This window comes from Coturnix japonica, chromosome 10 (assembly GCF_001577835.2).
Source record: "Coturnix japonica isolate 7356 chromosome 10, Coturnix japonica 2.1, whole genome shotgun sequence".
NCBI lineage: Eukaryota > Metazoa > Chordata > Aves > Galliformes > Phasianidae > Coturnix > Coturnix japonica.
The window spans coordinates 2,867,877-2,893,749 of record NC_029525.1 but is presented as its reverse complement, the minus strand read 5'-3'; the positions used below and the strand labels follow the sequence as shown (position 1 = coordinate 2,893,749).

General features: G+C 42.7%; 1 protein-coding gene across 1 annotated transcript; it reads left to right on the top strand.

Annotated features, from left to right (window-relative positions):
• Positions 1–805: 805 nt before the first annotated feature.
• On the top strand, positions 806–25,079 carry IREB2 (iron responsive element binding protein 2). The gene is made up of 22 exons (XM_015872551.2): positions 806–937; positions 2,808–2,897; positions 5,242–5,407; positions 6,502–6,639; positions 8,902–9,123; positions 10,363–10,432; positions 11,571–11,754; positions 12,243–12,382; positions 12,881–13,052; positions 13,784–13,884; positions 14,433–14,549; positions 15,726–15,885; positions 16,676–16,811; positions 17,493–17,577; positions 18,190–18,346; positions 18,607–18,731; positions 18,992–19,096; positions 19,342–19,484; positions 20,222–20,369; positions 20,456–20,578; positions 21,247–21,432; positions 21,933–25,079. Exons 1-22 carry the CDS (start codon positions 919–921, stop codon positions 22,041–22,043), a joined length of 2,898 nt encoding a protein of 965 aa, XP_015728037.1. The 5' UTR covers positions 806–918; the 3' UTR covers positions 22,044–25,079.
• The last annotated feature ends 794 nt before the right edge of the window (positions 25,080–25,873 follow it).

The window sequence follows — 25,873 nt, the reverse complement described above, 5'->3', positions numbered from 1 at the left end:
GACACACTGCATCCAGTGAGACTTGCTGTAGCCTAGCGTGGATTTTGCTCCATCTCCAGGAGGCAGATGCCACCTGCAGGAGCCACTTGGACCAGCCTCCTGGAGGCTACAGCAGCTGTGGAGGGAGGATTGAATTCTAGCTGCCCATCAGAGGGGACACAGCCTGCATCCCTGCCTGCACCTGAGGAAGGACAGCCCTTGGTGGCACCAGCTGCAGTTATGGGGGATGTGAGTGACAAACTGGTTGGGCCGGGTACCGCTCCAGTTTGAGGGTGCAGACTGAAGGTCCCTCCTGGTAGAGCCGTCAGCGTTCAGGAAGGAAGGCTGGAGTCCAGGCCTGCAGGAACACCGGGGTATGAAGGCTGAGCTGTGCCTCCCTCCACATCCTCCTGCAGCGCCCAGGAAAGGCAGCAGATGCCATCCATTACAACAAGCACGTCAGTAACAACCACAGCCCGAACCAAACAGCTGTCATTGCTATGGCTGTTAGAGCTGACACTGCACACACTGCGCTCAGCACCGCACGGGGTGGGATGAGGCTCCCCAGGTGCTGGTACTTCCCGCAGCTCAAACCCCACGGCCATGGCTCACAGCCCACACTACACGCTCACACCCCACCGTATACGCTCACACCCCCGCTATATGCGCAGCCCCGCCCCCGCGATGACGTCATCAGTCCCGCAGATATCGCGAGATCTGACTGCTGCCGTGCCCTCACTTGCCCACTTCCGCCCATCTCGCGAGATCTCGCGGTACGTCGCGTTCCTCGCGCAGCCGCACGAATCTCGCGAGCGGCGTTGGCCGGTGTGAGCCGTGCGGTGGGTAGGGGCGCCGTAATCTCGCGAGAGCCGAGCCGCCCCGCCCGGCCCCGCTCCCCCCGTAGCCCCGCTCCCCGCAGAGCTAATATGGTCGCCGGCGATGGACGCTCTCAAGCCAGGTCAGTGCGAGCGGCCCGGCTGCCGCCCCCACGGCGGGACCACCGCGCTCCCGGGGCCGTGCCGCCCCCACGGCGGGACCCCCTAACGCCTCGCCTCGGCCCTTTCCTGCCGCCCGGCGGGACCGGCCCGGCCCGGCTGGAGCGCGGCCCCGCTGTGTGAGGAGCTGCCCACGGCCGCTGTGTGTGAGCGCGGTGTGAGGGGAGCAGGGCGAGCACAGGGACCCGGTACCGCCCCGACCGAGCCGCTTGGTTTTGTCCGCCGCTGCTCATCATTGCTTATTGCTCACTGCTCATCGCTCACTGCTCATTGCCGGCCCGGCCTCTCTCTCGCCCTCCGTTATCCCTGCCCGCCCCGTCGGGCCTCTCCCCGTTCTCAGGTTCCCGGCGGTGCTGGCCGTAATTCGGGGCTGCGTTGGTCGGGTGCCCGCGGCGCAGCCTTTGTCAGTGCTGGTGCTTTGCGGTGTCGTTGTGTCGCTTTGCGGTGTCGGTGCCGTTGTGTTGCGGCTCGTTCCGCTGGTGCCGCTCGGCAGACACAGGGCGGTGCTGTGGAGCGGTGGCGCAGCCGGGTCCATTTTCTCCCCGCTCTTTGTGAAGCGGGTTTTAATTCCGTGAGCTTGGATGGAATTGTTCGGCTTTGCTGAGCTGTCATTGGCGCTGCCCGGTTGGTTTGGTAGCGATTGGATTCGGACGTTTATTTTGGGAGCCGATGGTTTTCTTGAAGTGGCGTTTTCGCTTAATGTGTTGGGTCTGTTCTTATCTCCTGCTTGTTGTCAGCCTGGCACGTTACAAAGCATAAATCATGATGTGTCTATCCCTTATCTGAGTCATTAAGTCCATTCTGTAGATGGTCAACAAAGACAATAAAGGTCAAACGTGTTAAGGCTTCTGACTTAATGATTTGCATGACCTGTGCATACCTAGTAATATTAACATTCATCTTAATCACACAGCTACCTCATCAAGTGTCTTAATCCGTTTTAAACATCTCCATACGTAATTTACATAAAACCCCCAGAGGAGTGTTATTTTCGGTAAAATCAGGAATGAGAACTTGGTTTAATGGGTCTTGTATCAGTGCCCAAACCTTCTGTGGTTGACACGCCCAAGGGCTGGGATGCCTTGCAGGGAGACCTGGGCAGCTGAGCTGTGGTTAGGGAGAACCACATGAGGTTCAATAAAGCCAAGTGCAGGGTGTGCACCTGGGTCATGGCAGCCCCCCCCCACCAGTACAAGCTGGGGGATGTAAGGGTAGAACACAGGTATGGCAGCAGGTACCCTTGCAGGAAGCCAACCACTTTCTAGGTGCATCCAAAGCTGTGTGGCCAGCAGGGCAAAGGGAGGACCTGCCTTTCTGCTCTGTGCTATGAGACCTTACCTGGAGTGCTGCGTCCAGGTGTGGGGTCCTCAGCGCAGGAGAGACATGGAGCTGTAGGAGTGACTCCAGAGGAGGGCTGCAAAAACGTCCTGAGTCATGGAACATCTCCAGGCTGAGAGCTGGGGCTTGTGCAGCACAGGGGCTCTGAGGCTAAGAGTGGTCTGGGAGTATAAGGGAAAAGGATCTTTAGCAGGATCTGATGTGGTAGCACAAGGGGAAATTGTTTCAGACTAGAGCAGGGGAGGTTTAGATTAGATGTAAAGAAGTTCTTTGCACTGAAGGTAGCGAGGCACTGGTTCTCTGGCTGCCCCAATATGTGATGGGTTCCCCATTCCTGGGGGCATTCAGAGTCAGGCTGGGAGAACTCTGAGCACCTGATGGAGCTGTGAGTGTCCCTGTACATTGCAGGGGAGTTGGACCAGGTGGTCTTTAACAGTCTCTAACAACTCAGAAGATTCTATGATATCTGTAACTCTGTGTTTTCTTCTTTTTCAGGAAGCCCTTACCAGCCCATAATTGAAGAACTAAGCAACTATCCACAGAAGAGGTTCTACAATGTCTCAAAGCTTGGAGGCACCAAGTATGGTAATGATAACTTCTAAGTTTGTAATGAGGGCAGTACCTGCAGTAAATGTGCACCACTTACTGCAGTGAAGTGTGAGGAGGTGCAGTGAGTATGTGAGATCTTAAAAACATAGAGTAGTAAATCATAAGCTTTCAAATATATTATTGTTTTATGAAGTTGATTGAAAGATTTTGCAGTTGCTGTGGAGGGGTGAGATGTGATGGTGTACAAACAAGGCCTTTATCTCAGCATGTCATTAGTAGGCAATGTGTCACTGATATGTGCCAAAAAGATTCTTTTACTGGGCTCTGTGTCTGGATTCCTCCTAAAATAATGTGATTGTGCAGTGATGTGGGATGGGGCAGAAATGCAGAAGAAGAGCTATAGGTCACCATCAGCTGGAATGGGTGCTGCTCTTGAAGGTGATAGAACATATTTTTGTTATTCTCTTGGCTTTCATGGTAAACTTCTAAGACACTTGAGGTACATATTAGAGTTGTTTGGGATCGTCTTTCAGTTGTGCTGTTTGGTGAAGAGATGTTTCTTAACTAAACATTGCAGAGGGTATTTCACTTCAAGCCCACATTTGACAGCAGTAACTATGTCCGTGTTTTTAAAGCAAGGAGGGAGGAGCTCTTTCTAATGCAACAACGGCTGCTGCAAATTTTGTGCAACAGCTGTGTGCTCTTGCAAATTCCTAATGCAATACTGGAGTTAATCTTTCAAATGAGTGTGAGAAGGGGTAGAGTGTTTCTATTTGTTGCTTTGTGTGAGAAGAAGCAGTGGAGCAGTAACAGCAAAACCAGTCCAGTCTGGAGGTTTCTTTGTTGTTTTTTTTTTGAAGGGCTTCAGCCAGAAGATTCTGCTTTCTATCTAAGGTGTCCAAATAGAAATTGGAGCAGCAGTGGAATCTGAGAACAGTCACTGAATGAACCCAAGCAGAATAGGCTAAGGTGGTCTTTCTCTTCCAATAGAAATTGATGGACAGAAGTTGGAAGCCTTGTATTAACTAAATGTTAGAAAAATATTGAATTTAGGTGCAGTGTGGATCATTATGATAAGAAATCCATTATCTGGAGTTGTTAATTGATTTTGTTGCTGGAGCATTAATTTTGGTTCTTGCCTGTTTGCCCTCTGCCCTGGGGCTCTGACTGTGGTCTGACAATAAGCGCCTGTTCAAGTTAATCAGATTTCTAATGCAACTGTTAATTCATTTATTTGTCGTTTTGTTTGGGGGGTGAATTTGATTGATTTATTTTCCTAGTGTTGAAAATAGTAATCTGTAATAGGTAAAATGGTAGCTGGGAAGACCTTGGAGTGGGTTAGGGCAGAAGGGACATCTGGACTTCTAGGCCTGCATCTCTGCTGGGACTAGGGCTGACTTGGACAGCCTTTCTCACTTCAGACTGTCATAATCTGGCACAGTCACTGTCTCCATAATCCTGTGCCTACCCATCTTCCCTGCCATATCTTCATCCTTGTATCTGACTGTGGTATCTATTCTTGCACCTGTGGCTGTTTATGTGCGTTCACCATACACCTCTCAGAAGGCAGGCTTCATCTTCTGCAGTTCCCATTGGACTGTGAAAGACTACAATTAGTGCACTTTGCTTTCTCTCCTCAGATTCAGTAAATGCAGCTCTCTCACAGCTGTGTAACATGTTCTGTAGCCCCACAGCCATCTTAGATGCCCTTTCCTGGGTATGCTTTGATTTGTTGAGATCTTCCATGCTCTGTGAGGCCCAAAACCACACAGAGTGCTCTGAATGCTCTGCTAGTTTGAAAGTCCCTGGTAGAGTGAAATAAGTACCTCAGTACCTTAGCCCAGATCAGAGACAAAGCACTGGAAGTTATGTTGAGTGAAATGTTCTTTGTATTTCATGGCACATATCAGAAGAGTTTCTGGTTCTCAAATCACAGTGTATTTTTTAAAAGAAGAAAATGGCAGGCCTTGTTTGCTTTTGGCTTGATATCTCAACTAATGAGGTGGTGAAATGAACAAAGAGTTCACAGAATACTCTACTAGGTGTTGCCTTCCTCCCTTTCTTCTGTTTGACTGTTAACCCCAACTCTAGATACTGCCTGTGCATCTGCTGCCAGCACAGCATACCTTCCTAACTGCTGCTGGCACAGCAGTGCAGTCAAACATTGGCATCACATTCTGTAACATGCACTTTGTACCACTCCATGTTTTATAATGAAGATCAGACCCAAAAGCAGCTAGACAGTTTGTTTCCCATAGCTCTCTTCCTTCTAATTTGTAGTGAAGTGGACCTCCTTAGAAATGTGAAATAGTAATTTATAAAAACGTAAATAAGTTGGGGGTGTTGTACTAATTGAGCCAGTTATTTTGTGTTGCCTTAGATATCCTGCCTTATTCCATACGAGTGTTGTTTGAGTCCAGCATCCGTAACTGCGATGGCTTCTTGGTGAAAGAAACAGATGCTATGAACATTTTGGACTGGAAAACAAAACAGAATGATGTCGAAGTGCCCTTCTGTCCTGCCAGAGTCGTTCTTCAAGATTTTACGTAAGTAGAGTGTTTGCATATATGAGTGTGTGAAAAAATTGCTAATGATCTGTGAGTAGTATGTGTACTTCAACTTGGCAATAAATAGCACGTAGCTGCTGGATACCAAAGTTTCTCTCTTTGTCAGTAGAAGTGTATGCAGAGACATAACGATTGTGTGTGATACAAGAAGAGGAATTGGTCCTTAGGGGGCCTCAGTTTTAGTTCAGGTTGGTGAAGCTGCTGGCCTACAATGGGTGTTTCATGGGATTAGTGCCAAAACACAAATGGAAATGGAGGCATTTAGATTGTAGCCAGATGGCTGGCAGTTCATTGAAACACAGAGTTTGTGCTTCAGACAACTGGAGATTAAATGCTGTGTGCTTTACCAGTATGTGTAATCCAGTTGAAACAATGAATAATGCATACATTGAAGTCTCTGAAGATAATAACTCTGAGTATAGCATAGTTGTAAGGACCATCCTTCAGCAACTTGAAAATGTTAAATTTAAGATGTCTTGGAGACTAATTAATGATGCATTTATGAACAAGAGGGTTTTAGGAATAAAGTGATGGTAATAAAGTAATGGGTTATCAGGCCAAATAAAAATTGATTTAAGTAGTGCTGTTTTCTCTTTTCAGTTGTGTGCTTTAAGTATACTTACTAGTGTAGTGGTAGCAGGACTGTTGGCTTCTGTAATATGCTGCAAGCTTCAGAAATGACTGGCTTTGTACAAAGAGTAGTAATATATCCTTAGGTGTTAAGGTATAGCTTGAGTAGTGTTCATATTAATCTTTATAAGGTAATAAGCATCTAAAAGTGATTTTTAAAGTGAAGAACATTGTGCTTCAGAAACATAGCAAGGCAAAAGAGCAAATATAATTGTTTTCTTGAAGGTGTTGCTGTGTTTTTTAGGTGTGTTACCTTAAACCGTGCTGTTGCTTGTTGTGAATTAGTGCCAACTCTGTTCACTTCTAAAATCTGGAGAATAAAAACAGTAGGGTTTTAACTTCTGAAATAGAACTCAAATAGATCTGGGCTTACAAAGAGGTTTGTGAGTTCGATACATGCGTGTCCCGTGTTACTGTACTCCTTTGCTTTTTTTCTCTGTCAGTGGAATTCCAGCAATGGTGGATTTTGCTGCCATGAGGGAAGCAGTAAGAAATGCTGGAGGAGATCCTGTGAAAGTCAATCCTGCCTGCCCAACTGATCTCACTGTTGACCATTCTTTGCAGATTGATTTCAGCAAATGGTAATGTATCTCTTTCCTTCTTTTTTCATGAATCATGCTCTTTACTGTATGCTAACCTGCCTGTTTACCCTGATAAATCACTTCTCAAGTCTGGATTCTTGAAACTAGACCTGGCGGTACCCAAAAAAGAACTGGTAAAAGTGAAGAAAGTAATACTGTCAAAGGAAAGAGAGAATAATTTTGAGGTGTTATGCTTGGAGCTGACTTGGTAACCCACATTCTGGGCAAGAAACTGCAGAAATAAACTGGATCCATCATGGTTTCCACAAAACAGTTTGTCTCAAGAGAATGAGGTAGAGGCTGTAATTTTTGCTTTGCTCTGTTCCTACTGTTAGAAGTTATTTTCCTGATTAGCACTGGATGCAGGTGCTTTGTAACAGCTCTGGAGAAATGGCTTGGCAATCCTATTGGATGTACTGAAAGATTGTAGTTTCAGCTTGTAAGTAATGACCGTGACTTTATATCGGCCTTGATTTTACTGCAGATGAAAAAAAGGCCATGGAGACAGCATTCTTGTAGGAGTCTGGCTAAGTATTACATCTGGAAGACTGACAGCCTGGATTTCTTCTCCTGACAGGCAGTAATATGATGAGAACAGCCTGGGGCTGCCATGCACTAGAGAGATAATGCTGCAGAAGGAAATATGAATTTTACTCCATGTTTGCTGAATGTCTCCCATAACGTAGCTCACATCCACTCCTGTCCCCATTCATCACAGAGCCTTCCCCAGCTTGTGCAGAACCGTGTAAATTGCTTAAGCTCCTCCTGAATTCCTAAAAATTCAGGAGAGAAATCCTGTAGCAAATGGGTTTGGGTGTATGAGGCACCTTTCTGTAGGCTGTCCAGGTACAAGCAGGATTTCAGCTGGTTTAGTAGCTCATGGTGAGAAGCAGGAAGGTGTGAAGTGGTGTTGTGTGTGTGGTGTTGCAGTTCTGTCCATTCTTGTGGCTGGAGGGACAGCTGACTCTATTTCAATGGGGCCAGCCTGAAATTATCAGCAACACCAAGTGCTGGCAAGAGGTCTCCCAGTGTGCAGCTTTGTTATGATAAAGCGTGTCGCTGTCCTTTGGCTTCTGGAGAGCTTGCAGGATCTGAGCAGCTGCTGACCTATGATAAGAAACCCTTCTCCCCAGGGTGGTTTATGCTGCTTTTATACAACTGCCATCTCCTGCTGACTGTAGGCACATGGAATTAAGACAAGGTATCCTCTAAGGCCCTGCAGTATTCTACCACTAGATAACAAGTATCTTTGTGTGCTAAAGCAGCAGAGAGCAGGGGATTTACTTAAAATCAATGATTTGTTTTAAACATTTGAGTATTTGCTATATCCTTCCCCTCTCACCACAACTACTTTCTTATCTCTCGTGGGAAAACAGTGTTGCACAAGTATGGGTAGCATACTAGATGGACTTTATTTTTAAAATAAAAGCAAATTTCTGCTTTCTGACTTAGTTGACGTGAGCATCAAATGTATCTGAACCTTTGATAATCCATATCAAAAGCCACCTTGAATAGGAAAGCCTAATTTCTTTCCTTGAGAAGTCTGTCTTGTAAATCATTCTGACATGAACTTAAGGAATGTGTGTGTATGGGAAATTGGTAATCACAGCCTGAACCTCTGATTAATCAGCTGAGGCAAGTGTTGGGTCAGCTGTGGGAGCACAGGTGAGAGTAATTTAGCTGTGCTCCCAGAAGGGGTGGAGCTTGACTGCACCTCCTCTAGACCTCATTCAAGGGCTGACCACCACTAAGGCAGCATCTCTTGGAGATCCCTTCCTGGTAGAGATTGCCTCAGCATTTTCCAGTGAAGGCATCTATATTGGTGAGTTTTTCCTCATAAATAACCTTTTGAATATCTGTTACCATCTTTGTATCATTCCACCTTACAGTGCAGTACTGCTCTGGAGTAAGAAGCATGTGCAGCATATCTCCCCGCTTGGAAGAGGCTCAGCCCACCCCTTCAAATGTTAAAGCCCAGAGTTTAGCCTTTGCAATGTGGTTTATAAATGTTTCTGATTGTTGTGACCAAATGGAAGGAGTTAACGATGTCAAGTGGCGTTAAAGCTCCAGGCAATCCAGGGCGGTTCACTTTTGGTTATTACTTTGCTATGTTTAAGGGAGCTTATTCAGTGAGAGTTAGCTTTGCATTAGGATTGGAATAAAATAAGATCTATTTCATCTTTTTGAAATTATTTATCAAAAAGGTTTGTGGGATGGGGATGGCAAACGAAACTGATATTCTTCTTCTGTTCAATGCTGCAGTGCAATACAGAACGCCCCGAATCCGGGGGGCGGTGAGTCGCAGAAGCCGACAGCAAAGCTTTCTCCGCTGAAGGGACAGCCACGGAAACTGCCGTGCCGGGGTCAGAGCAGCTGCAAGGGGCCCTGCAGTGCTGGAGAGCTGAGCCGTGCCTCAGGGCAGTTCTCTGCACAGATAGAGAACACACCTATACTCTGCCCTTTTCACCTTCAGCCAGTGCCTGAGTATGAAAACTTGCTCCTTTTATTATCTGTATCCTTCTGTGTTGTTAAGCTCTGCTTGTGACAGTTGATAGGGATGTGATTTAGTAAACAGCGCAGATGGCCTTTTGTGTGACTGCTATTTTTAATTGCATTTTGAGACCTCCCTTAATTACCAGATAAGCTTCAATGAAACATTTAATTTTTTTTTTTTTTATGGCTAAAAGTGATTTATTTTCCCACCACAGGCTGTTCAGGGCCCAATCCAACCTGGCCTTGTGCACCTCCAGGTTGGATCCTGGAGGTGCCTCTCCACAGCCTCTCTGGGCAGCTGTTCCAGCACCTCACTACTCTCAGAGTAAAGAACTTCCCTCTGATACCCAACCTCAATCTTCCCTCCCTCAATTTGAAACCGTTTCCCTTTGCTCTGCTGTTATCTGCCCTTTCAAAGAGTTGAACTCAGTCACTCATCTGAAATTCACTGCATGTTCTGCTAGTGTGTAATGGCACAGGGGAACCTCATCTGTTTCTTTTCCAGATTCTCAAATTATTAACAGTTCACTGTGTCCATTCAATCTGTGACAATTACATGTAATCTTCCTCCTTTCAGGTGCAATTCCCTTTCTCTTATAGGCTGTTCAGATATCTACCTCTTTGATCCTGACTACTGTAAAACTTAAAAGCTGGTTGTGTTTGTAATTTTATAGATATGCAAGTGTTTCTGCTCGATACAGGTGTGGGAATGCAGAATTAGTGACTTTTTGGCTGTACTGGTGCTTTTGGCAGGAAACCAGTGGTGTCATTTGTTAAGCTGCAGTTTGATGATGACTGTCTTTCATGGCTCTGTAGAGCAGTACACTGCTGACCTTCTGACACCTCACAGATCATGGTGTGTCATGAAATACAGCTCTGTAATACTGAGGGTTCTCTTTCTTCTTGCTGTAAGGCATGTATATTCATAGAATCACAGTCATCAAAATCGGTTTGGTTTGGGTTGGAAGGGACCTTGATGGTCATCTAATTCTAACCCCCCTGCTATATTCCCTTCCTGTTCTTCTCAAAGAAGAGGTTATTACTCTTAAATCGTGGATGACTCCTTTGGAATGAATATCAGCATCTTAATGAATGTAACTGACAATATCAAAGTTCATATATCATAGTTTATTAGACTCTATTGCCTTTCATCAAACAAGCAAAAACAACTTGTTATTCTTTTCTTTGAAGTAGTTTATGATGGTACTTGTAAACTTGCTGTCTTTCTAGGCCCGAGACAGTATTGAAAAATCAAGAGATGGAATTTGGCAGAAATAGAGAGAGGCTTCAGTTTTTTAAGGTATGTCTGTGCATTTTGTATATTGCATGTGTTGGTGGGCTTGAGATCTTGTTTTGTTTGTCTTTTAGTGTTCAGGTTTACATAATGAATGTAGCTTGTCAGGCTGTAAATCTGAGTTTAATGTGTGAGTGTAAAATGGGCTAGTAACAGGTTTATGAGTTTCAGTTTAAATAAGCTGTAAATCTAGCTGTTACATGGAGGGGAGAGGATGTTCAATTCTGATTGGAAAAAGTGGATACAGATTGGTTTGGTCTTGTCAGTGTGAATGTACGGGATAAAGTTAACACTTATTAAGCTGCAAGTGCAAGCTCTGTGCTATAGATCACAATTGGCTTTTTGGATAACAAGCTTGTTTATCCATACTCGTGTTGCAAATCTTACTGAAGCTAGAAATATTAAATGGAAGCTGATATTGAAGTATTGCTACTCTCAAAATAGGCAGCAGTGCCAGCAGATGTGTTTTGAATGCAAATCTTGTGGTGAGTATCAGCTTCCTTATAGCCAGGGATCTGCAGTGTTGGTGTTTGATCCTCATCCACTAATTTAATGTGGTTTAGGGATCCAATGAAATGATCCTAATCTATTCATGTAAGTAGACTAGGAAATTTTCAGAGAAGCTGCACATCAGCTTGTATGTGTGAAGGGGGAAATAACCAAGCTGGATTTTGTTTCAAGCCTTCATGGCAGTTTCTTTTGTAGCTATGTGGCATCCTGAGCTTGTATGTAGTGAGGCACTTGTATACATTGCCTCCTTAGTCACACACAGGTATGTAAAACCTAAACTGAAATCTGTGATAGATGTTAATGCTAATTCTGTTGTCTAAATATTAGTCTTGGCTGTGCTTGAAAATCAGTTGTGTGAGCTAGAAATTAAGAGCCTTGTATAGTCCTGCATTTGAGACTTAGGAACTTCTGATTCAGCCTTCAGCAGAATTGAGCGTATGGGCTTGTCAACCATTTAAGAATGCATGGGATCCAAGGAACTCATGTAACTGTTGGAATAATGAGCACAAGGCACATAAATAGCAATTACTATTGCATTGCATATCAGCTTTGTTGTTTTTGTTGTGTTCCAAAAAGAATTGAATAAATCCCTGAGAAAAATCTCTCTCTTTTCCTCTTTTTGGAAAAATAACAGTGGAGTTCGAAAGTTTTCAAGAATACTTCCATAATACCACCAGAGACTGGAATGGCACACCAGGTTAATTTGGAGTATCTATCAAGAGTTGTATTTGATGTGAAAGATTTCCTATATCCAGATAGCGTGGTTGGCACAGATTCTCATACAACCATGGTAAATGGCTTGGGTATCTTGGGCTGGGGTAAGTATGCTAACAGTAACTTGACAGCAGTTTGAAAGGCTTACTGAGGCATTACTGAGCAATACTTTCTTCCTACTTCCTAGAGTTGTTTCAGGCTCAGTTGTGAATTCTTCAGAATGTGTTTTTTTTGTCTTGACTAATGTTTCTTACCATCAAAAGCTGCTTGATGTAATTTAAAAATAGCAAAAAAGAAAACCCCAAACCTTTTGATATCCTGGTTGCTTTTTGTGCATGTAATGTAAAATTTGGAGTAAGATTTTCTTCATTGTGGAAAGCAAAACTTACATACAGAATGTCTTTCTTGTGAAGTGTGGTCAGACCACTTTGGCAGTAGTCTTGTTTTTTCATGTGCAAATATTTAATAGTAAACTCTTTCTTGCTACAGCCTATAAACCTATAGGAAGAGTTTTATTAGACTTGAGAACATAAAAATATTTAGTGTCTGTTTACTTAAGCTGATGAAAAACAAGGTAATATTCTCACTGCAGGTGTTGGGGGAATTGAAACAGAAGCTGTGATGCTGGGGATGCCTGTTACTTTCACTCTGCCTGAAGTGGTTGGGTGTGAACTGACGGGCACAGCCAGCCCACTGGCTACGTCCATAGACATCGTTCTAGGCATTACAAAGGTGAGTTCAGTGCCTGCTCAGACAAAGCAATCCATGGGTTTTGAGAAGTGAAATCCTGGCTATTTCTTGTCTTTTGACAGCATGTAGGCTTCTCTTCAAGCTCAAACTTCTGTGTACCCGTTTTTTATCTAAAGTGTTACAAGACAAAAAGCCCATCTGCTGGTGTAACTAAAACATGTACCTTCTGAAGCCAGGGCTTTGCCATCATGGCACAGAACTTCTTGTTCTAGTCATTTGAGAGCCAGTGTTAAAGCATTTAAGAGCTTTGGTTGCTTTAAAAATGTTCTTTCTGGTATGATGCTTTGGGAAGCATCCACCTGTTTTTGCCTTGGACATCTGAAGAACACAACTGCCAATAGAAGTGTGTCTTACGATGTCAACATCCAGCCTTGAATTTAGTACTCAGTACTTCATAAGTTGTGGGGTTTTTGTGCTGTTTGCAAGATGCATTGCTTCCATTGTTTCTTTGTATACCAAATGTTGTGTTCTTTTATACAGCATCTTAGGCAAGCTGAAGTTGCTGGAAAATTTGTGGAGTTCTTTGGGAGTGGAGTTTCCCAGCTGTCTGTGGCAGATCGAACCACAATAGCAAATATGTGTCCTGAATACGGTGCTATTCTGAGCTTTTTCCCTGTTGATAATGTGACGCTGAAGCACTTAAAGCATACAGGTAAAGATGAAATCCTAGGAGGACATTCACTGTGATAGTTTCATGTGTGGTAGTGCAAAATGAAACGTCCCTAAAAAGCCAAATCAGGATAATGGAGCAGTGAATCAAATCACAGCATGTTTCTGATTTTTTTTCACTGTGATTTCTTCCACTTGAAGACTTCTACTGACACCTTAAACTAAGGCAGAAGGATATGCATTCCTTGTCAGGCTAGAACTAACATAGAAGACCACAGGGTAATGAATAGATAAGAAGAAAGCTTACCTGAACTAGTAAGTCTTTTTGATGCTGAGATCTGACATATTTGAGCATTTTTAATAACAAACATGCATGGGCTGGTCAGCGCAAAGCAAACAAATCAGATTTCTTAACAGTGGCCAGTAATGCTGAATATTATCAGCTAAACGTGTGATCTGTCTTAAACAAGTAAATCTTAATATCAGAGAATCTTCATAAACTTAAGGGGCAAATCTGTAAGTTTAATTAGCTACAACTTCTAATGTTTAAAGAGCTTATTTTGTTCCTCAGTATGAAGAGAGAAAGTAAAACAGACAGAAAAAAACAGATGCCCCACCACCCTGTACTGTAATTTATGTATCGTTCCTGAGTAGTTCCTTTGGGAGTGGAATATGAAGTGGTGTGCCTTGGAAAAAAAAATACTTTGAATGTTCAGTTTTTGAATAGAAGTATTAATTTCTGAGAGTTATGCAACTTTGTTTAAATTTACTCAGGTTTCGATGAGGCCAAGCTTGAGGTTACGGAAGCATATCTTAAAGCTGTGAAGCTATTTAGAAATGATGAGAGTTCTTCCAGAGAACCTGAGTATTCCCAGGTATGCTTGAAATGACTTACTGCTGTATGTTTGGTTCTCATAACAAGTAACTGCTGTGGTTATTAGTTTTGTCTCCTGCTGTGATTTTTTGGTACTTCATTGAAGTTGCTTTTATTAACTCACAGTTCTAAGCAGAGCATGTTTTCAAGGCATGGTCAGGTGTGGGGGGAAGAGGAGAAGTAGGATAATGTTCATTTCAACTAATGGGAGAGGCATGAATTCAAGATCTGTACTTTATGCAAGTCTTAGGGATGATGGAAAAGGTAGGAGTAATGATAAGGCGCTTTGAATAAGAACCTTGTGAAGGTTTGGCTGGATGGGCTGCTTTTACAATGGAAGGCTGGATTCCATCTCAGAGGTGCCTCCTAACCTGTGCTTTCCTGTGACCAACAGTCTGGCACAATGAAACAGCCTGGAACTGGAGGCTGGAGGCTAGTTTTAATGTCACAAAACAGGTTCTGAGCATCTCTACAGGGTGCGTTAAATACAGTGCAAAACTGGGACTGATAATGTATGCTTTTCTCTTTTTTTATTTCTCTTTTTTTTAGGTAGTGCAAATTAATTTAAGTTCTATAATTCCACATGTCAGTGGCCCCAAGAGATCCCAAGACAGAGTGGCTGTCAATAACATGAAAAGTGACTTCCAAACCTGCTTAAATGAAAAGGTTTGTACAACTGCTGTACTCTTCAAAAGGTACTTCTTACAATCCACATAAATGTTATTTATTCCCTGCACACCTGCTGAGCTCTGGTTGTTGCTATACAAACAGATAATCTGAAGGAAGTCTTCTATTGCTTGCCAAGAGTTCCTAAGGTAGTAGCTGGTAAATCCTAGGTGTGCTTGTCATAAACATGACAGTGGAAAGTCCTTACTTGACCAAAGTTGCTGGGCAGGGAAGGCATCAGAATTAACTAGTTGAAGTTGAGTTGAATTTTTATTTTTCTCAGTTTTTTTAAACAGCTGCATTTTAATTATTTTCCCAAACTTTACAAGAAGTAAAATCGTCTTATGTTAAGAGATGCGACAATACTTCCAGGATTTGAAAATACCCGGTGTTATAGGTCTGTAACTTCTCTTTCATCCACCTTAACTTAGCAAGGGATTTTTGCTTGAAGCTTAACTTCACTTCAGAGGACGCTCTTAAGCTCATTTTTTGCTAAGTAAAGTATTAAAATTGAAGTTCAGCATCAGCTTTAGATCAGGAATGTTTCCACTTGATTTCAAAATTGTGTCTTGGCTTTAGCTTTTCTGGCTTGTAATGAGATGTATGATACAGAATGATCAGCTGTGGTGGGGGGAGATCTTAGCTGATGGTGAATGACAGTGCTGAGGAGCTGGAGGGCGCTGTCTGCTTTTAGTTACAGTCCTCTTCCAAATAAAACCTCGAGTATGGCTCTAATTCAGAGGAAAACAAAGTATGAAATCTGATGTTTACTCTTAAGAAATTAATCTTCCATTTGTAGCAGGAAGTGTGTGTGAGATCAACCACACTTTGACTGGCATTTGTTCACCATTGTTGCAGTTAACCTGATGATGAAGAAAGAGAACTGTATATATGGCAAGTGAGGTGAACTGAGGGCTTTTTTTTTTTTTTTAAATCTCTTTAAGGCTTCCTAATGGGATAGCTGAATTCCTCTAAAATAAGGAATCACTTCTTCTACCTGCAGTATCATACTTTGTGTTGTGCTTTTTGTGTGTTTTGGATGGAGGTTGGCAGCCCTGCCTGTGGAGGGGAGGGGGAATTGGAACTTGGTGATCCTTAAGATCCCTTTCAACACAAGCCATTCTGAGGATTCTGTGAGCCTATAAATATTTGCTAATATGCATTTTTGTTATCTAGGCTGGTGTTAAAGGGTTTCAGATTGCGGCTGAAAAACAGAATGACGTTGTACCTGTTCAGTATGAAGGAAACCAATATGAGCTATCTCATGGCTGTGTTGTCATTGCTGCAGTAATCAGCTGTACAAATAACTGCAATCCATCTGTCATGCTTGCTGCAGGTATGTTATGTCTGATGGAAGCTGACTGGACCTTACTGTTTTGCCATTATTTACTTTCACTGTTGTAGGTTCTCTGTAATGACCTTACATTGTCACACAGTAGACCTGTAGTTTTAAACCCTATGTTCTGGAGGTTATGCAATGCAGATTTCTCTCCAGTAATACAATCTCAAGGTTTGTGTCATAAGGCAGCATTAATAATATTAATTCCAAAATTATTTGGTAACATTTTAACAGATAAGTTTTAGGACTGTCTTCCAATGGATGCACGTATGGACACAGCTGTGGCAGGAGGTAGGCTTTAGCTTTGCCCTCATCCTGGATGATAATGGCTTGAATGCTATGGTTAGCAGCAGTGTGGGAAGAAAATCCAGATTGCTGGAAAATTGCCCTTTGTCTTTATCTGTAGCTGAGGAGTTGGTGCCCTCCCATCATAAGCTGTGGTGAGTTTTCCTAGAATGGTTCCATCTGCTCAGATCTTGCTGTTTTTCTTCTGTGGCTCAGGCAAGCTTTGCTTTGAGGCTGTGTGGCCTGTGTCAGTAGATGAGCAGATGCTGGCAGTCAGTACTGCACTTAGAACGTGGGGAAGTTTTTGTTACTGAAAATGTGCACCTGTATATTAGGAATGAGATCTGAAATCTGGATTATATTGCTATGAACTAAGTAACTTAGTTCACACAAGTAGTTGCTTCAATTTAACGAACTGAAGGTCCCACGTTCTTCTTTTTGCTTAGCTGAATAAGCTAGTATAATGTAGACATGAAAATGTGAATTGTCTTTTTTTTTTTAGGACTTCTGGCCAAAAAGGCAGTCGAAGCCGGCCTGGAGGTGAAGCCCTACATAAGAACTAGTCTGTCACCAGGCAGTGGAATGGTTACACATTACCTCAGTTCCAGTGGAGTATTACCGTACCTCAGTAAGCTTGGGTAAGTTTTGATTGCTATTTTAAACTCTAGGAAATAGTGTATGTGGGTGTTGTGCAGGTTGGTAAATACTCTTGCTCTGCTTTTTGGGGTGGCTAATTTATAAGTTTGCTCGTTTGCCATTTTAATTTTGTGTTTGGTTGAAGTTAAGCTTCACTCCATTTTATTTCCACCTTACAACTTCATGGTGTGTACATCTTTACCTTAGCTGAACTCTGGCTTTCATTAAGAAGCCATGTGTATGTAGTGGCTTTCACAGAATGCACTTAGTTCTATATTTCAGAAGTGGAAGCTGGATGTGAATTCTTCAGGGCAGTCTGTTATTCTTCAGCCTGTTAATGCTGTTGGGTATGTTTTGGGCTGCTCAGTAGCTGTGACAATTACACTGTCCGTGCAGCTGTGCAGTGTTACAGAATTACTCTGTGAAGAATGTTTCTGTCTTGGTTTTTACCAGTACTTGCTCACCAGAAATATTTTACTTGGCTTAGGTTGATGGTTACAAGAATATCACCTTGTATCCTGCCTGCATCCGTGAGATGTCTGACATGCAATTCCTAGAATGTCAAATTACCAAATGGGGAAAAGAAAAATTCCTCTTAGTGACTACTGCTTGAAAAAAAAATGAGGCTGACAAATTGCTCTTCATCCTTTAATGTGCTACTATATTTATTCTTTCCAATGTAGGTTTGAGGTTGTTGGTTATGGATGTTCAACGTGTGTTGGAAACACTGCTCCCCTTCCAGAAGCCATCAGGAATGCAATAAAGCAGGTAAAGCTCTAAGGCTTGTTGAATATAGAAACATAGAATCATAGACCATGGCCTAACCATAGTACCCTAAACATGTCTTACCCTGTTAACTGATCAGGATATACAGTATTCTGTGCAGAAGACACTTCATTCCTGGTTTGGACTGTGATGTGATGTTAGGTGCACCTGGGTCCAGAGGGAGACAAGGGTAATGGTTATGTGAAATAGGTGTAACAAGTACAGTCTGTGTGGCATATAGGTATAAATGCTAACATAAATACCGAGAGCCTCATCTTAGAAAGGATGTAACATGCAGGAATCTTCAGGACTTATGACCTGGGCTGATTTATATCAACAGTGTGTAAACAGCTGCAGCATTTTTCTCCTATGAAATAATAGAAGGATGTAAGAAGTAAGACAGGACTTCACTGAAGTGACTAGAGAGTGCATCAGTTGAGGAACTCTTCATGGGAGAAAGGAGGGCAGCACCAGAGAACAAAACACCTTTGTGCTAAAAGTTTAGGAACGTATTTAAAGTGGAATGCAGAAAGTGCATCTTAGTCAACAAAAAATAATGTAAGCTGTTGTGGGACCATGAGGTCCTATTGAAATAACCAAGGGTCTGCCTTGCAGGGTGATATCATTGCCTGTGGAGTGCTGTCTGGAACGAAGAACTTTGAAGGGCGTCTCTGTGACTGTGTCCGTGCCAACTACCTTGCTTCTCCCCCACTTGTAGTTGCGTATGCTATTGCAGGCACTGTAAGAATAGACTTTGAGACTGAGCCTTTGGGTGAGTATTCTTTACCTCTCATGTTTCTGCTCCTAATGCATGCCTACAAGGGGTTTCTTCCTGTGCATTTCAACATGCATCAACAGTGCATTTAAAGAGAAAGCACAGCGAGCTTTGGTGTTGTAGTTAAAAAAATAAAAACATTCACTTCACAGATGCAATTCTCTGAAAAGCTGTGTGTGTCTGTATACATGAATATATGTATAATAATAGTCTTAAAGACTTTTCTTCATTAGCATTCTGCTTAAAACCTTGCTCAGGCACTGGCTTTAATGGCAGAAGTATCTACTTAAGGGATATCTGGCCCACACGAAAAGAACTGCACACAGTGGAGGAAGAGTGTGTGATATCGTCTATGTTTAAGGAATTGAAAGAAAAAATGGAGGTGAGAATGGTTTTTTTTTTATTCTAGATTAGAGTGCATTTCATTCTTGCTTCATAATATTTTCTGGTTGTATATAATTGGGTTGCCACTTATTTCCATTATACTCAATTAGAATTTGACTAAGATGCGTATCGTGTTAACAACACCCATAAGGTAACTTGTAGCATATAACAAATACAAAAGATCAGCAGTAAGTCTTCGTTCTCAGAATGTAGGCAGGCCATAAATCAATATCTCTGGTTTTGGTTCTTTCTGTGTAGAAAGGAAACAAACGGTGGAATTCACTGGAAGCACCTGAGTCACCTTTATTTCCTTGGGACTTGAAATCCACTTACATCAGATGTCCTTCCTTCTTTGATAAACTTGTGAGTATGTTGAGTCTACCCACTATGTACAAGTAACGGAGCAGCTATTCCAATAATGCTCGATCGTATAAGTAATATATTTTATCATCAATGATGTTTCTCAGTCCTCTGAATTGTTTGTGTATCTGATATGAATTGAGTCGATATATCAACGTGTCCTAATATTTGCAGAAATATTTTTGTTTCTAAGGCTCTTGGTAGGAAAAAAAAAAAACCAAAACTGTTTTGTTTCCCTTCCTCCCCAGGCCAAAGAACCGGTTTCACCACAGCCAATTGAAAATGCCCATGTCCTGCTCTACTTGGGAGATTCTGTAACCACAGATCACATATCTCCTGCTGGAAGCATTGCAAGGAGTAGTGCTGCTGCTAAGTACCTGACTAACAAAGGGTAAGGTCTGCCCTGAGCCTCCTCTTCTCCACACTGACCCATCCCAGCTCCCTCAGCTGCTCCCCATAACACTTGTGCTCCAGATACCTCACAGCTCTGTTGCTCTCTTCTGGACACACTGTAGGGCCTCAGTGCTCTTCTTCTAATGAGGGACCCCAATCTGAATGCAGTGCTCAAGGTGTGGCCTCACCACTGCTGAGTACATTGTAAAGGTGTATTATGATCAGTATCGATGGAGTGTGACAAAGCCATGGCCTGCAGTGCAGTCTGTTTCTAACTTGTATTTCATCTGAATGAGTAGTATTATGAGAAAGGAAAAAATTGATAAACCTAAGTTTGTCATTTGATTTGAGTAAAGCTGCAACTTTGGTGCAGTGTTTATTGATACACATGCTGTTAGAGGATTAGTAAAAATGCTTCTTTACTATGGCAACTCCTGAGCCAGAACAATTGCTGCATGATTCTTCTGTAAGTACTGTGCTGTTGTTCATAATGCATCATAATGAAGTAGTAGATGAAACATTTAAAACTGCAGCTTTACTTATGAATAATCTAGCAATGATTTACGTGTTCATGATTTATAATGATTGTATTTGCTTAAACAGTTCTTTACATCTCATGCTGATAACGTAGTGTTTTTGAGCAATGCTGCAATACTTAGAATAATCATGATGCTATTTTGAAGTAAATCATTTCTGAAACAGTGGTTTCCTTCTGAAATGTTGCTTTTATTTTAGACTCACACCTCGTGAATTCAACTCGTATGGGGCTCGACGGGGTAATGATGCTGTGATGACAAGGGGCACATTTGCTAATATCAAGCTTCTGAACAAGTTCATAGGAAAACCAGCTCCTAAAACAATTCACTTCCCATCAGGACAAACAGTAAGAATGCTTATGAAGCTGCCTCAAAATTATAATATGGGTTAAGATCTCGCTTGCTCAAATTGTTTAATTTTGTTGTTCCACAGCTAGATGTGTTTGAAGCAGCAGAATTGTACCAGAAAGAAGGCATTCCTGTAATTATTTTAGCAGGAAAGAAGTATGGACTGGGCAGCTCAAGAGACTGGGCGGCAAAAGGCCCTTTTCTACTGGTACTGCTTGTTTGGTTTTTGATATCTGTGGTTTTTGGTGTTGTGGGGTTTTTTATTATCTAAAAATATTTTTATAATGTTTAATTTGGGGCATAAGTATTTAGAAACTATATTCAAGGTTGAATGCAATGCTGCATCTTACTGAACAGTAATTTAGGTTAAAACCTTCATGGAGGAGATTGACTGGTCAGAAGGGTAACTCTGAATTTGATGACCATGTGAGATCATTTAGGTCTCCAGATTTCTTGAGATAAATTAGACATCCAGTGATGGCCACTTATTGGATTCCATGGAGTATTTAGAGGTTTCTAGAGTTTTATAATAGTAAACTAATTTCCAGTAATATTCAGGATATGTTCTGAGTAACCCAGTTACTTTTGTACAGCTCCATAATAAAGGAAGCAACTGTATTCCAGCTGGGGCTTGTTCCCAGTCAACCACAGCACAGTCACTATGTATTCCCAAACTGCTTCATACTGTATGGGTCTACTGAACTTTATTTGCTGTTGTCTAGCTGTAAAGCTAAAATGTTCCCTACTTGCAGGCTTCATACAAAGTGCTTGTAAGCCTGAATTGCAGGACTTTCTATGTAAAACTGTTTGAAGCTCACTTTTGCATTTAACTTAAACTGGCTGTACTGAAATACAGAATTGCTTGTATCTTTGCAGGGTGTTAAAGCTGTCCTAGCTGAAAGCTATGAAAAAGTCCATAAAAGTCAATTGATTGGAATTGGAATAGCTCCACTTCAGTTTCTTCCTGGAGAAAATCCAAATACTTTGGGTCTCACTGGCAGAGAGCAGTTCTCTATATTATTCCCTCCAGAGCTGTCGCCCAAAATGACTTTGGAGATTAAGGTATATCTGCAGTATCCTTGGATTTCTTACTGAACATGCTTATGATTAACTTCTTGTGCTTTCAGTCCTGATGATTGGAAGCAGGAAAAAAATACTTTATCTTCTTTGAAAGTAAACCGATAGTTTGGCTTGAAGTTTGTACTGAAGTACAAATGTGGGCGCTGTGTTAGAGTAGAGCGGAGTCTCATCTCATTTGGGTTCTTCTAAAGACAAAGGCACAATTACTTGAGGGTGGCTTCACCTTTCTATCCTGTGTCAGGTATCTGCATGTGGTAGTATTTTGTGCCCTCTCAGGTGTAGCACAGTCCCAGGTGGATCAGAACTGTGTGGTTGGGTTAAGTGTTCATTCTGCTCCCAGCAGTGTCTTTGCTGTGCAGCGGTAGATAATCAGATGGAATTAGGTTGTGTGAGACAGAACTTGGTTCTAGTGTGCTGAAATAAGTGAAGGGAAGTGAAAGGAAAACTTCTAATGGGTGTTTCTGTTTGCTTTTGTTTTGAAGACAAGCACTGGAAAAGTGTTCAGCGTGTTTGCCTTGTTTGAAAACGATGTGGAGATAACTTTATACAAAAATGGTGGAAGCCTAAACTTTGTGGCTCGAAGATTCTTATAGTAGCTACTGACTGTATGGGTACCTCACACTAACTGGTAACTCTGAAAATGCCTTGTGTGAACCCAGGAACCTGTACTGTGGAACTGCAGACAGCCCTAGTGTGCTCTAAGTTACTTCGTCCATGGATGTAAAAGATTGTGAATCATTGTAACTGCGACAAGATCCTTCCTGATTTTAAATAATATTCTAATGGTGCTATTAAACATTGCTAAAATCGACGTGTGTTGTGGCAGAGAGAGCTGTAAGTATGGAGGGGATGTTTTCTCAGACCATTTTGTAAATAAACCGTGTGAAATCTCAAACTGATTGTGCTGAAGATTATTATGTAAGAAGGTTTTCTGCAGTTGTTTCTACTTAGTTTTTGCACCTGTAAATCTGTGTACTGCTGTTGGTTTGAAGGTAGCAGATGGTATGGAAAGTTAAAGGCCAAACAGATGGGTGTTTTGGTTGTTTCTTTTGGCATCCAGAGCTCAAAATAGATCTTTGGTTTTGAATGTCTTGCCCCTTAAATGATGGGTACATAAGGCCCACTGTGTCCCATATTATTGTATGGCATTATATCCTTTCTGGATCCAGATGGAAAACTGATCACTGCATGAAATGCTGTGGGCTATAGAAGTGTGATGTTTTTCTGGGCAACAGCTCTGCTTGTGAGAGAATGCCCACAGTATGTGGTTGGTGTTGAGGTGCAGCCCCCTCGACCCCCCAGCATTCTGGTGTCCTTCTGTTGAGAACTCTGTCATACCTTCCTTAAGCTTGTCCTTCGTAGCGTTGGTTTTTAGTGTCTGATACCACTTGCCAGAGGACTTTCCCTCGGTGTTTTAACCTTTAAGAATTTATATTACGACTCTAATTATTCTGCTTTACATGCAGCCTGTGTCCAATCAGTTACACTTGTCACATGTTAAATTGCTGAGGTAGCCCTGCTGCCTTTTAATGCTTTGGGATGTTTTTTAGTTTGCAGCTCTTCCAAACAAGCATCAGATTCCCCTGCTGAAGGTTGCGGAGTACTGAACAGATTTGGCTCTTGGCAGCTCCACTAAATCTAATTATGAGCATATTGCTTATAAAAACTATTTTGTATTTAACATCACAGAAGATGCACAGTTCCTGCAGAAATACTTTTGTTTTACCACTTAACCACTGAGAGCTTCTAATCTGTGCGGGTTTGTCTTTACTGATAGCTTGGGGTATTTCTGTGCTGCTGTATCTTGAACAGCTCCATAGTTACCACTTGTGGTTACAGAGTGATGGGTTGCTTTGGGAGGATAAAGCTGCAGAAACTTGCCTAGGAGTTGACAAGATTTTGCTTTTAGATTTTTGCTCTTGATCAACACTGTCTCTAACTTGCCAGAATACTCAGTCTCTAACTAGGTGCTAAGCCAGCTGACGTGTAAACTAACACGTGCACCATTGGCATCCTTAAATAGGGTGCTTATGACATGCCTCAAAGTCTGAAAAATAAGAAACCCTGACACGGTTATATCAGTGCAATGTAACTTGAGAGGGTTCAGCTGCAGAATGCAATTCCATTAGTGTTGTTCTGATACCTTTTTTCTTTTACTGGGTGAAATTCCTTAAGGTTTGATACTGTCTAACCTGTTCCAGTAATTTTGCTGTATTTTCCTTTTAGCTGAGCTGAGAAAAGCTATTCCAGTGACTCCGTACCACTGACATGGGTAATAAATCAATGCATTTTCTAATGGTACATCTGGCTGGATGCTGAATGACTTTCTGCTCTGTTGTACATTTTGGTAGTTTTATCAGGAATTGAGATCTTACTCCTTGTCTAACAGCATCTCATACTTCTTTTCCAGCTCAAAGATATATTCATAATTGAAGAAAATGCATGTTTGTTACTAAGGAACAAATATGACACATACTGATGCTTTGTGCAGGAGATCAATGAAATACAGCTGCAAGGCTATGTAAAATACTTGTGCAACTGCTAGTGCTTGAGTGGGGCACGGCCTCCTGCCCTCCCAGTGCAGTGACACCCCTTGCCTCAGAAGGAGACAGTGATCCGAGCCATGTCAAGGTAAACCAGTATTGTATAGTTAAGTGCAATTCCAAGGGCTGTGACTTAGGAGTTATTGCCACCAGTACTCATCTCTTAAGAAGTGTGACGGTTTCATTACCATAGCAACTACTTAAAATCTGCTGCACTCTTATGCCTTAATATCAGTGTAAGACAGCTCCAAGCGTGGGTGCTGTCAGCCTGGAGACTCCTGCTGTTGTTGCTGCAGCGGGTCCTCTATCCCAACCATACCGATGTCCATAGCATCTCTGTGACTTGTGCAGACTGATCCCTGCTCTTAAGACGTGTATGCCTGAAGGTGGTGGGTGCTGAGGGGAACAGCTCTGCTTATGTACCCATCTCTTGCTTCTCACGCAGTAGTGAGCTGCCACGATCCAGGCCGTGTGCCTGCCCCCTCTCCCCTTGTGCAGCAGGGAGTGCCATCAGGTCGGGTCAGTAACTTGGTGCTGAGGGCAGGACATTGAGCTTTGAACTCACTGCTGGGATCCTGTGAGCTTTGAGATGGGCAGCAGCAAAGCCTGCTGCTGGTAGCGGCAGGATACAGTGCAGGCAGAGGATTGCTGCGATCACACACACAAAGCATTGCTCAGTTAGACTTTCTAGTATCTTACAGCATAGGAGAAAATACTCCTGTTTGAACAAGTGACTGTGTTAGATGTATTTAACCTAGAATTCTCTCTCCTGTTTGGTTTGGAGAAGAATATTCCAGTTTTTCTAAACATTTACTCTTTGTGCCCTCCCAGATGACCAAGCTTTGGGTTAGTGTCGATGTTTATACATTTTACACCTAAGTTTAAGGACATGAAATTATTCTGTATATCAATCGTATTTAAGCAAACTGCAAATCAATGTCTGCTGTTGAAAGCCAACAAAAGAGTCTAAGTTTTAAGTTCAGTGAGTATTGTATAGATATCTTACCAGAAGTTCAGCTGATGACAATTGTGCATAAAATGTTACTGATACTGTAAATTATTTTTAATAAAGAAAGTTGTATCACAGTTCTTGTATCTTACCATGTATTTTGAATAGGAGGCATGGACTGATGCTGACATGGCACTGCTAAGGATGTATGAAGTCATGGGGGAGCAAGGAAAAGGGTGTAATTGTGCGTCCATTGGGTTTGCTCAGTAGGAGCATCTCTCTCATTCTTCCAAAGTGTGCTCTATTGCTTTAGAAGGCTTTCTGTGTTCTTTCTGTGTCGGCTGAGCTTCAGCTCTCCCTCTGGATGTTCCATCAGTCATTTGCCTTGGAATAATCTGTGTATTTTTCTTAGGAGAATGTCTGCTCTCATTATGATGTAGATCAGGTGGGCTCCTGCTTTGGGTTATGTTTTATGGCAGGTAGTGCTGGAGTCCCAAAAACTGATGGGGGATTGACTAAGTCTGATAGCAGCCCATCTGCTGGATATCCTGGATAGAAGGCAATGTGCACGTGTTGTGGATCTGTAACACTGCAGCCCCGTGTTATGTTCTGCTCTGGCTGTAACCCAGGGCACGTTTTAAGTCCCAGGCACAGACAGAACGCTTTCCTGTTTCAGACGGATTGAATCGCGTGCAGCCGGAGCTTCGGGCGGTGTCAGGAACCGTAGAACTCCTTCCGTCCCGGCTCAGCCTGCGGGACTCGGCCCGTAGTAGCAGGGCTGGTAACCCCGAGCCCGGCTCGCGTGGCAACTTCGCTCGGGGTAAATGAGCGAGGCGGCGGGGCCCGCTTTTGTTCTGTGCTCGTACCGCGACGTGGCCGCGCTGCGGGGCTGGTGAGGAGGAGCGCGTGGCGGCACGGCTTTGTTGCCGGC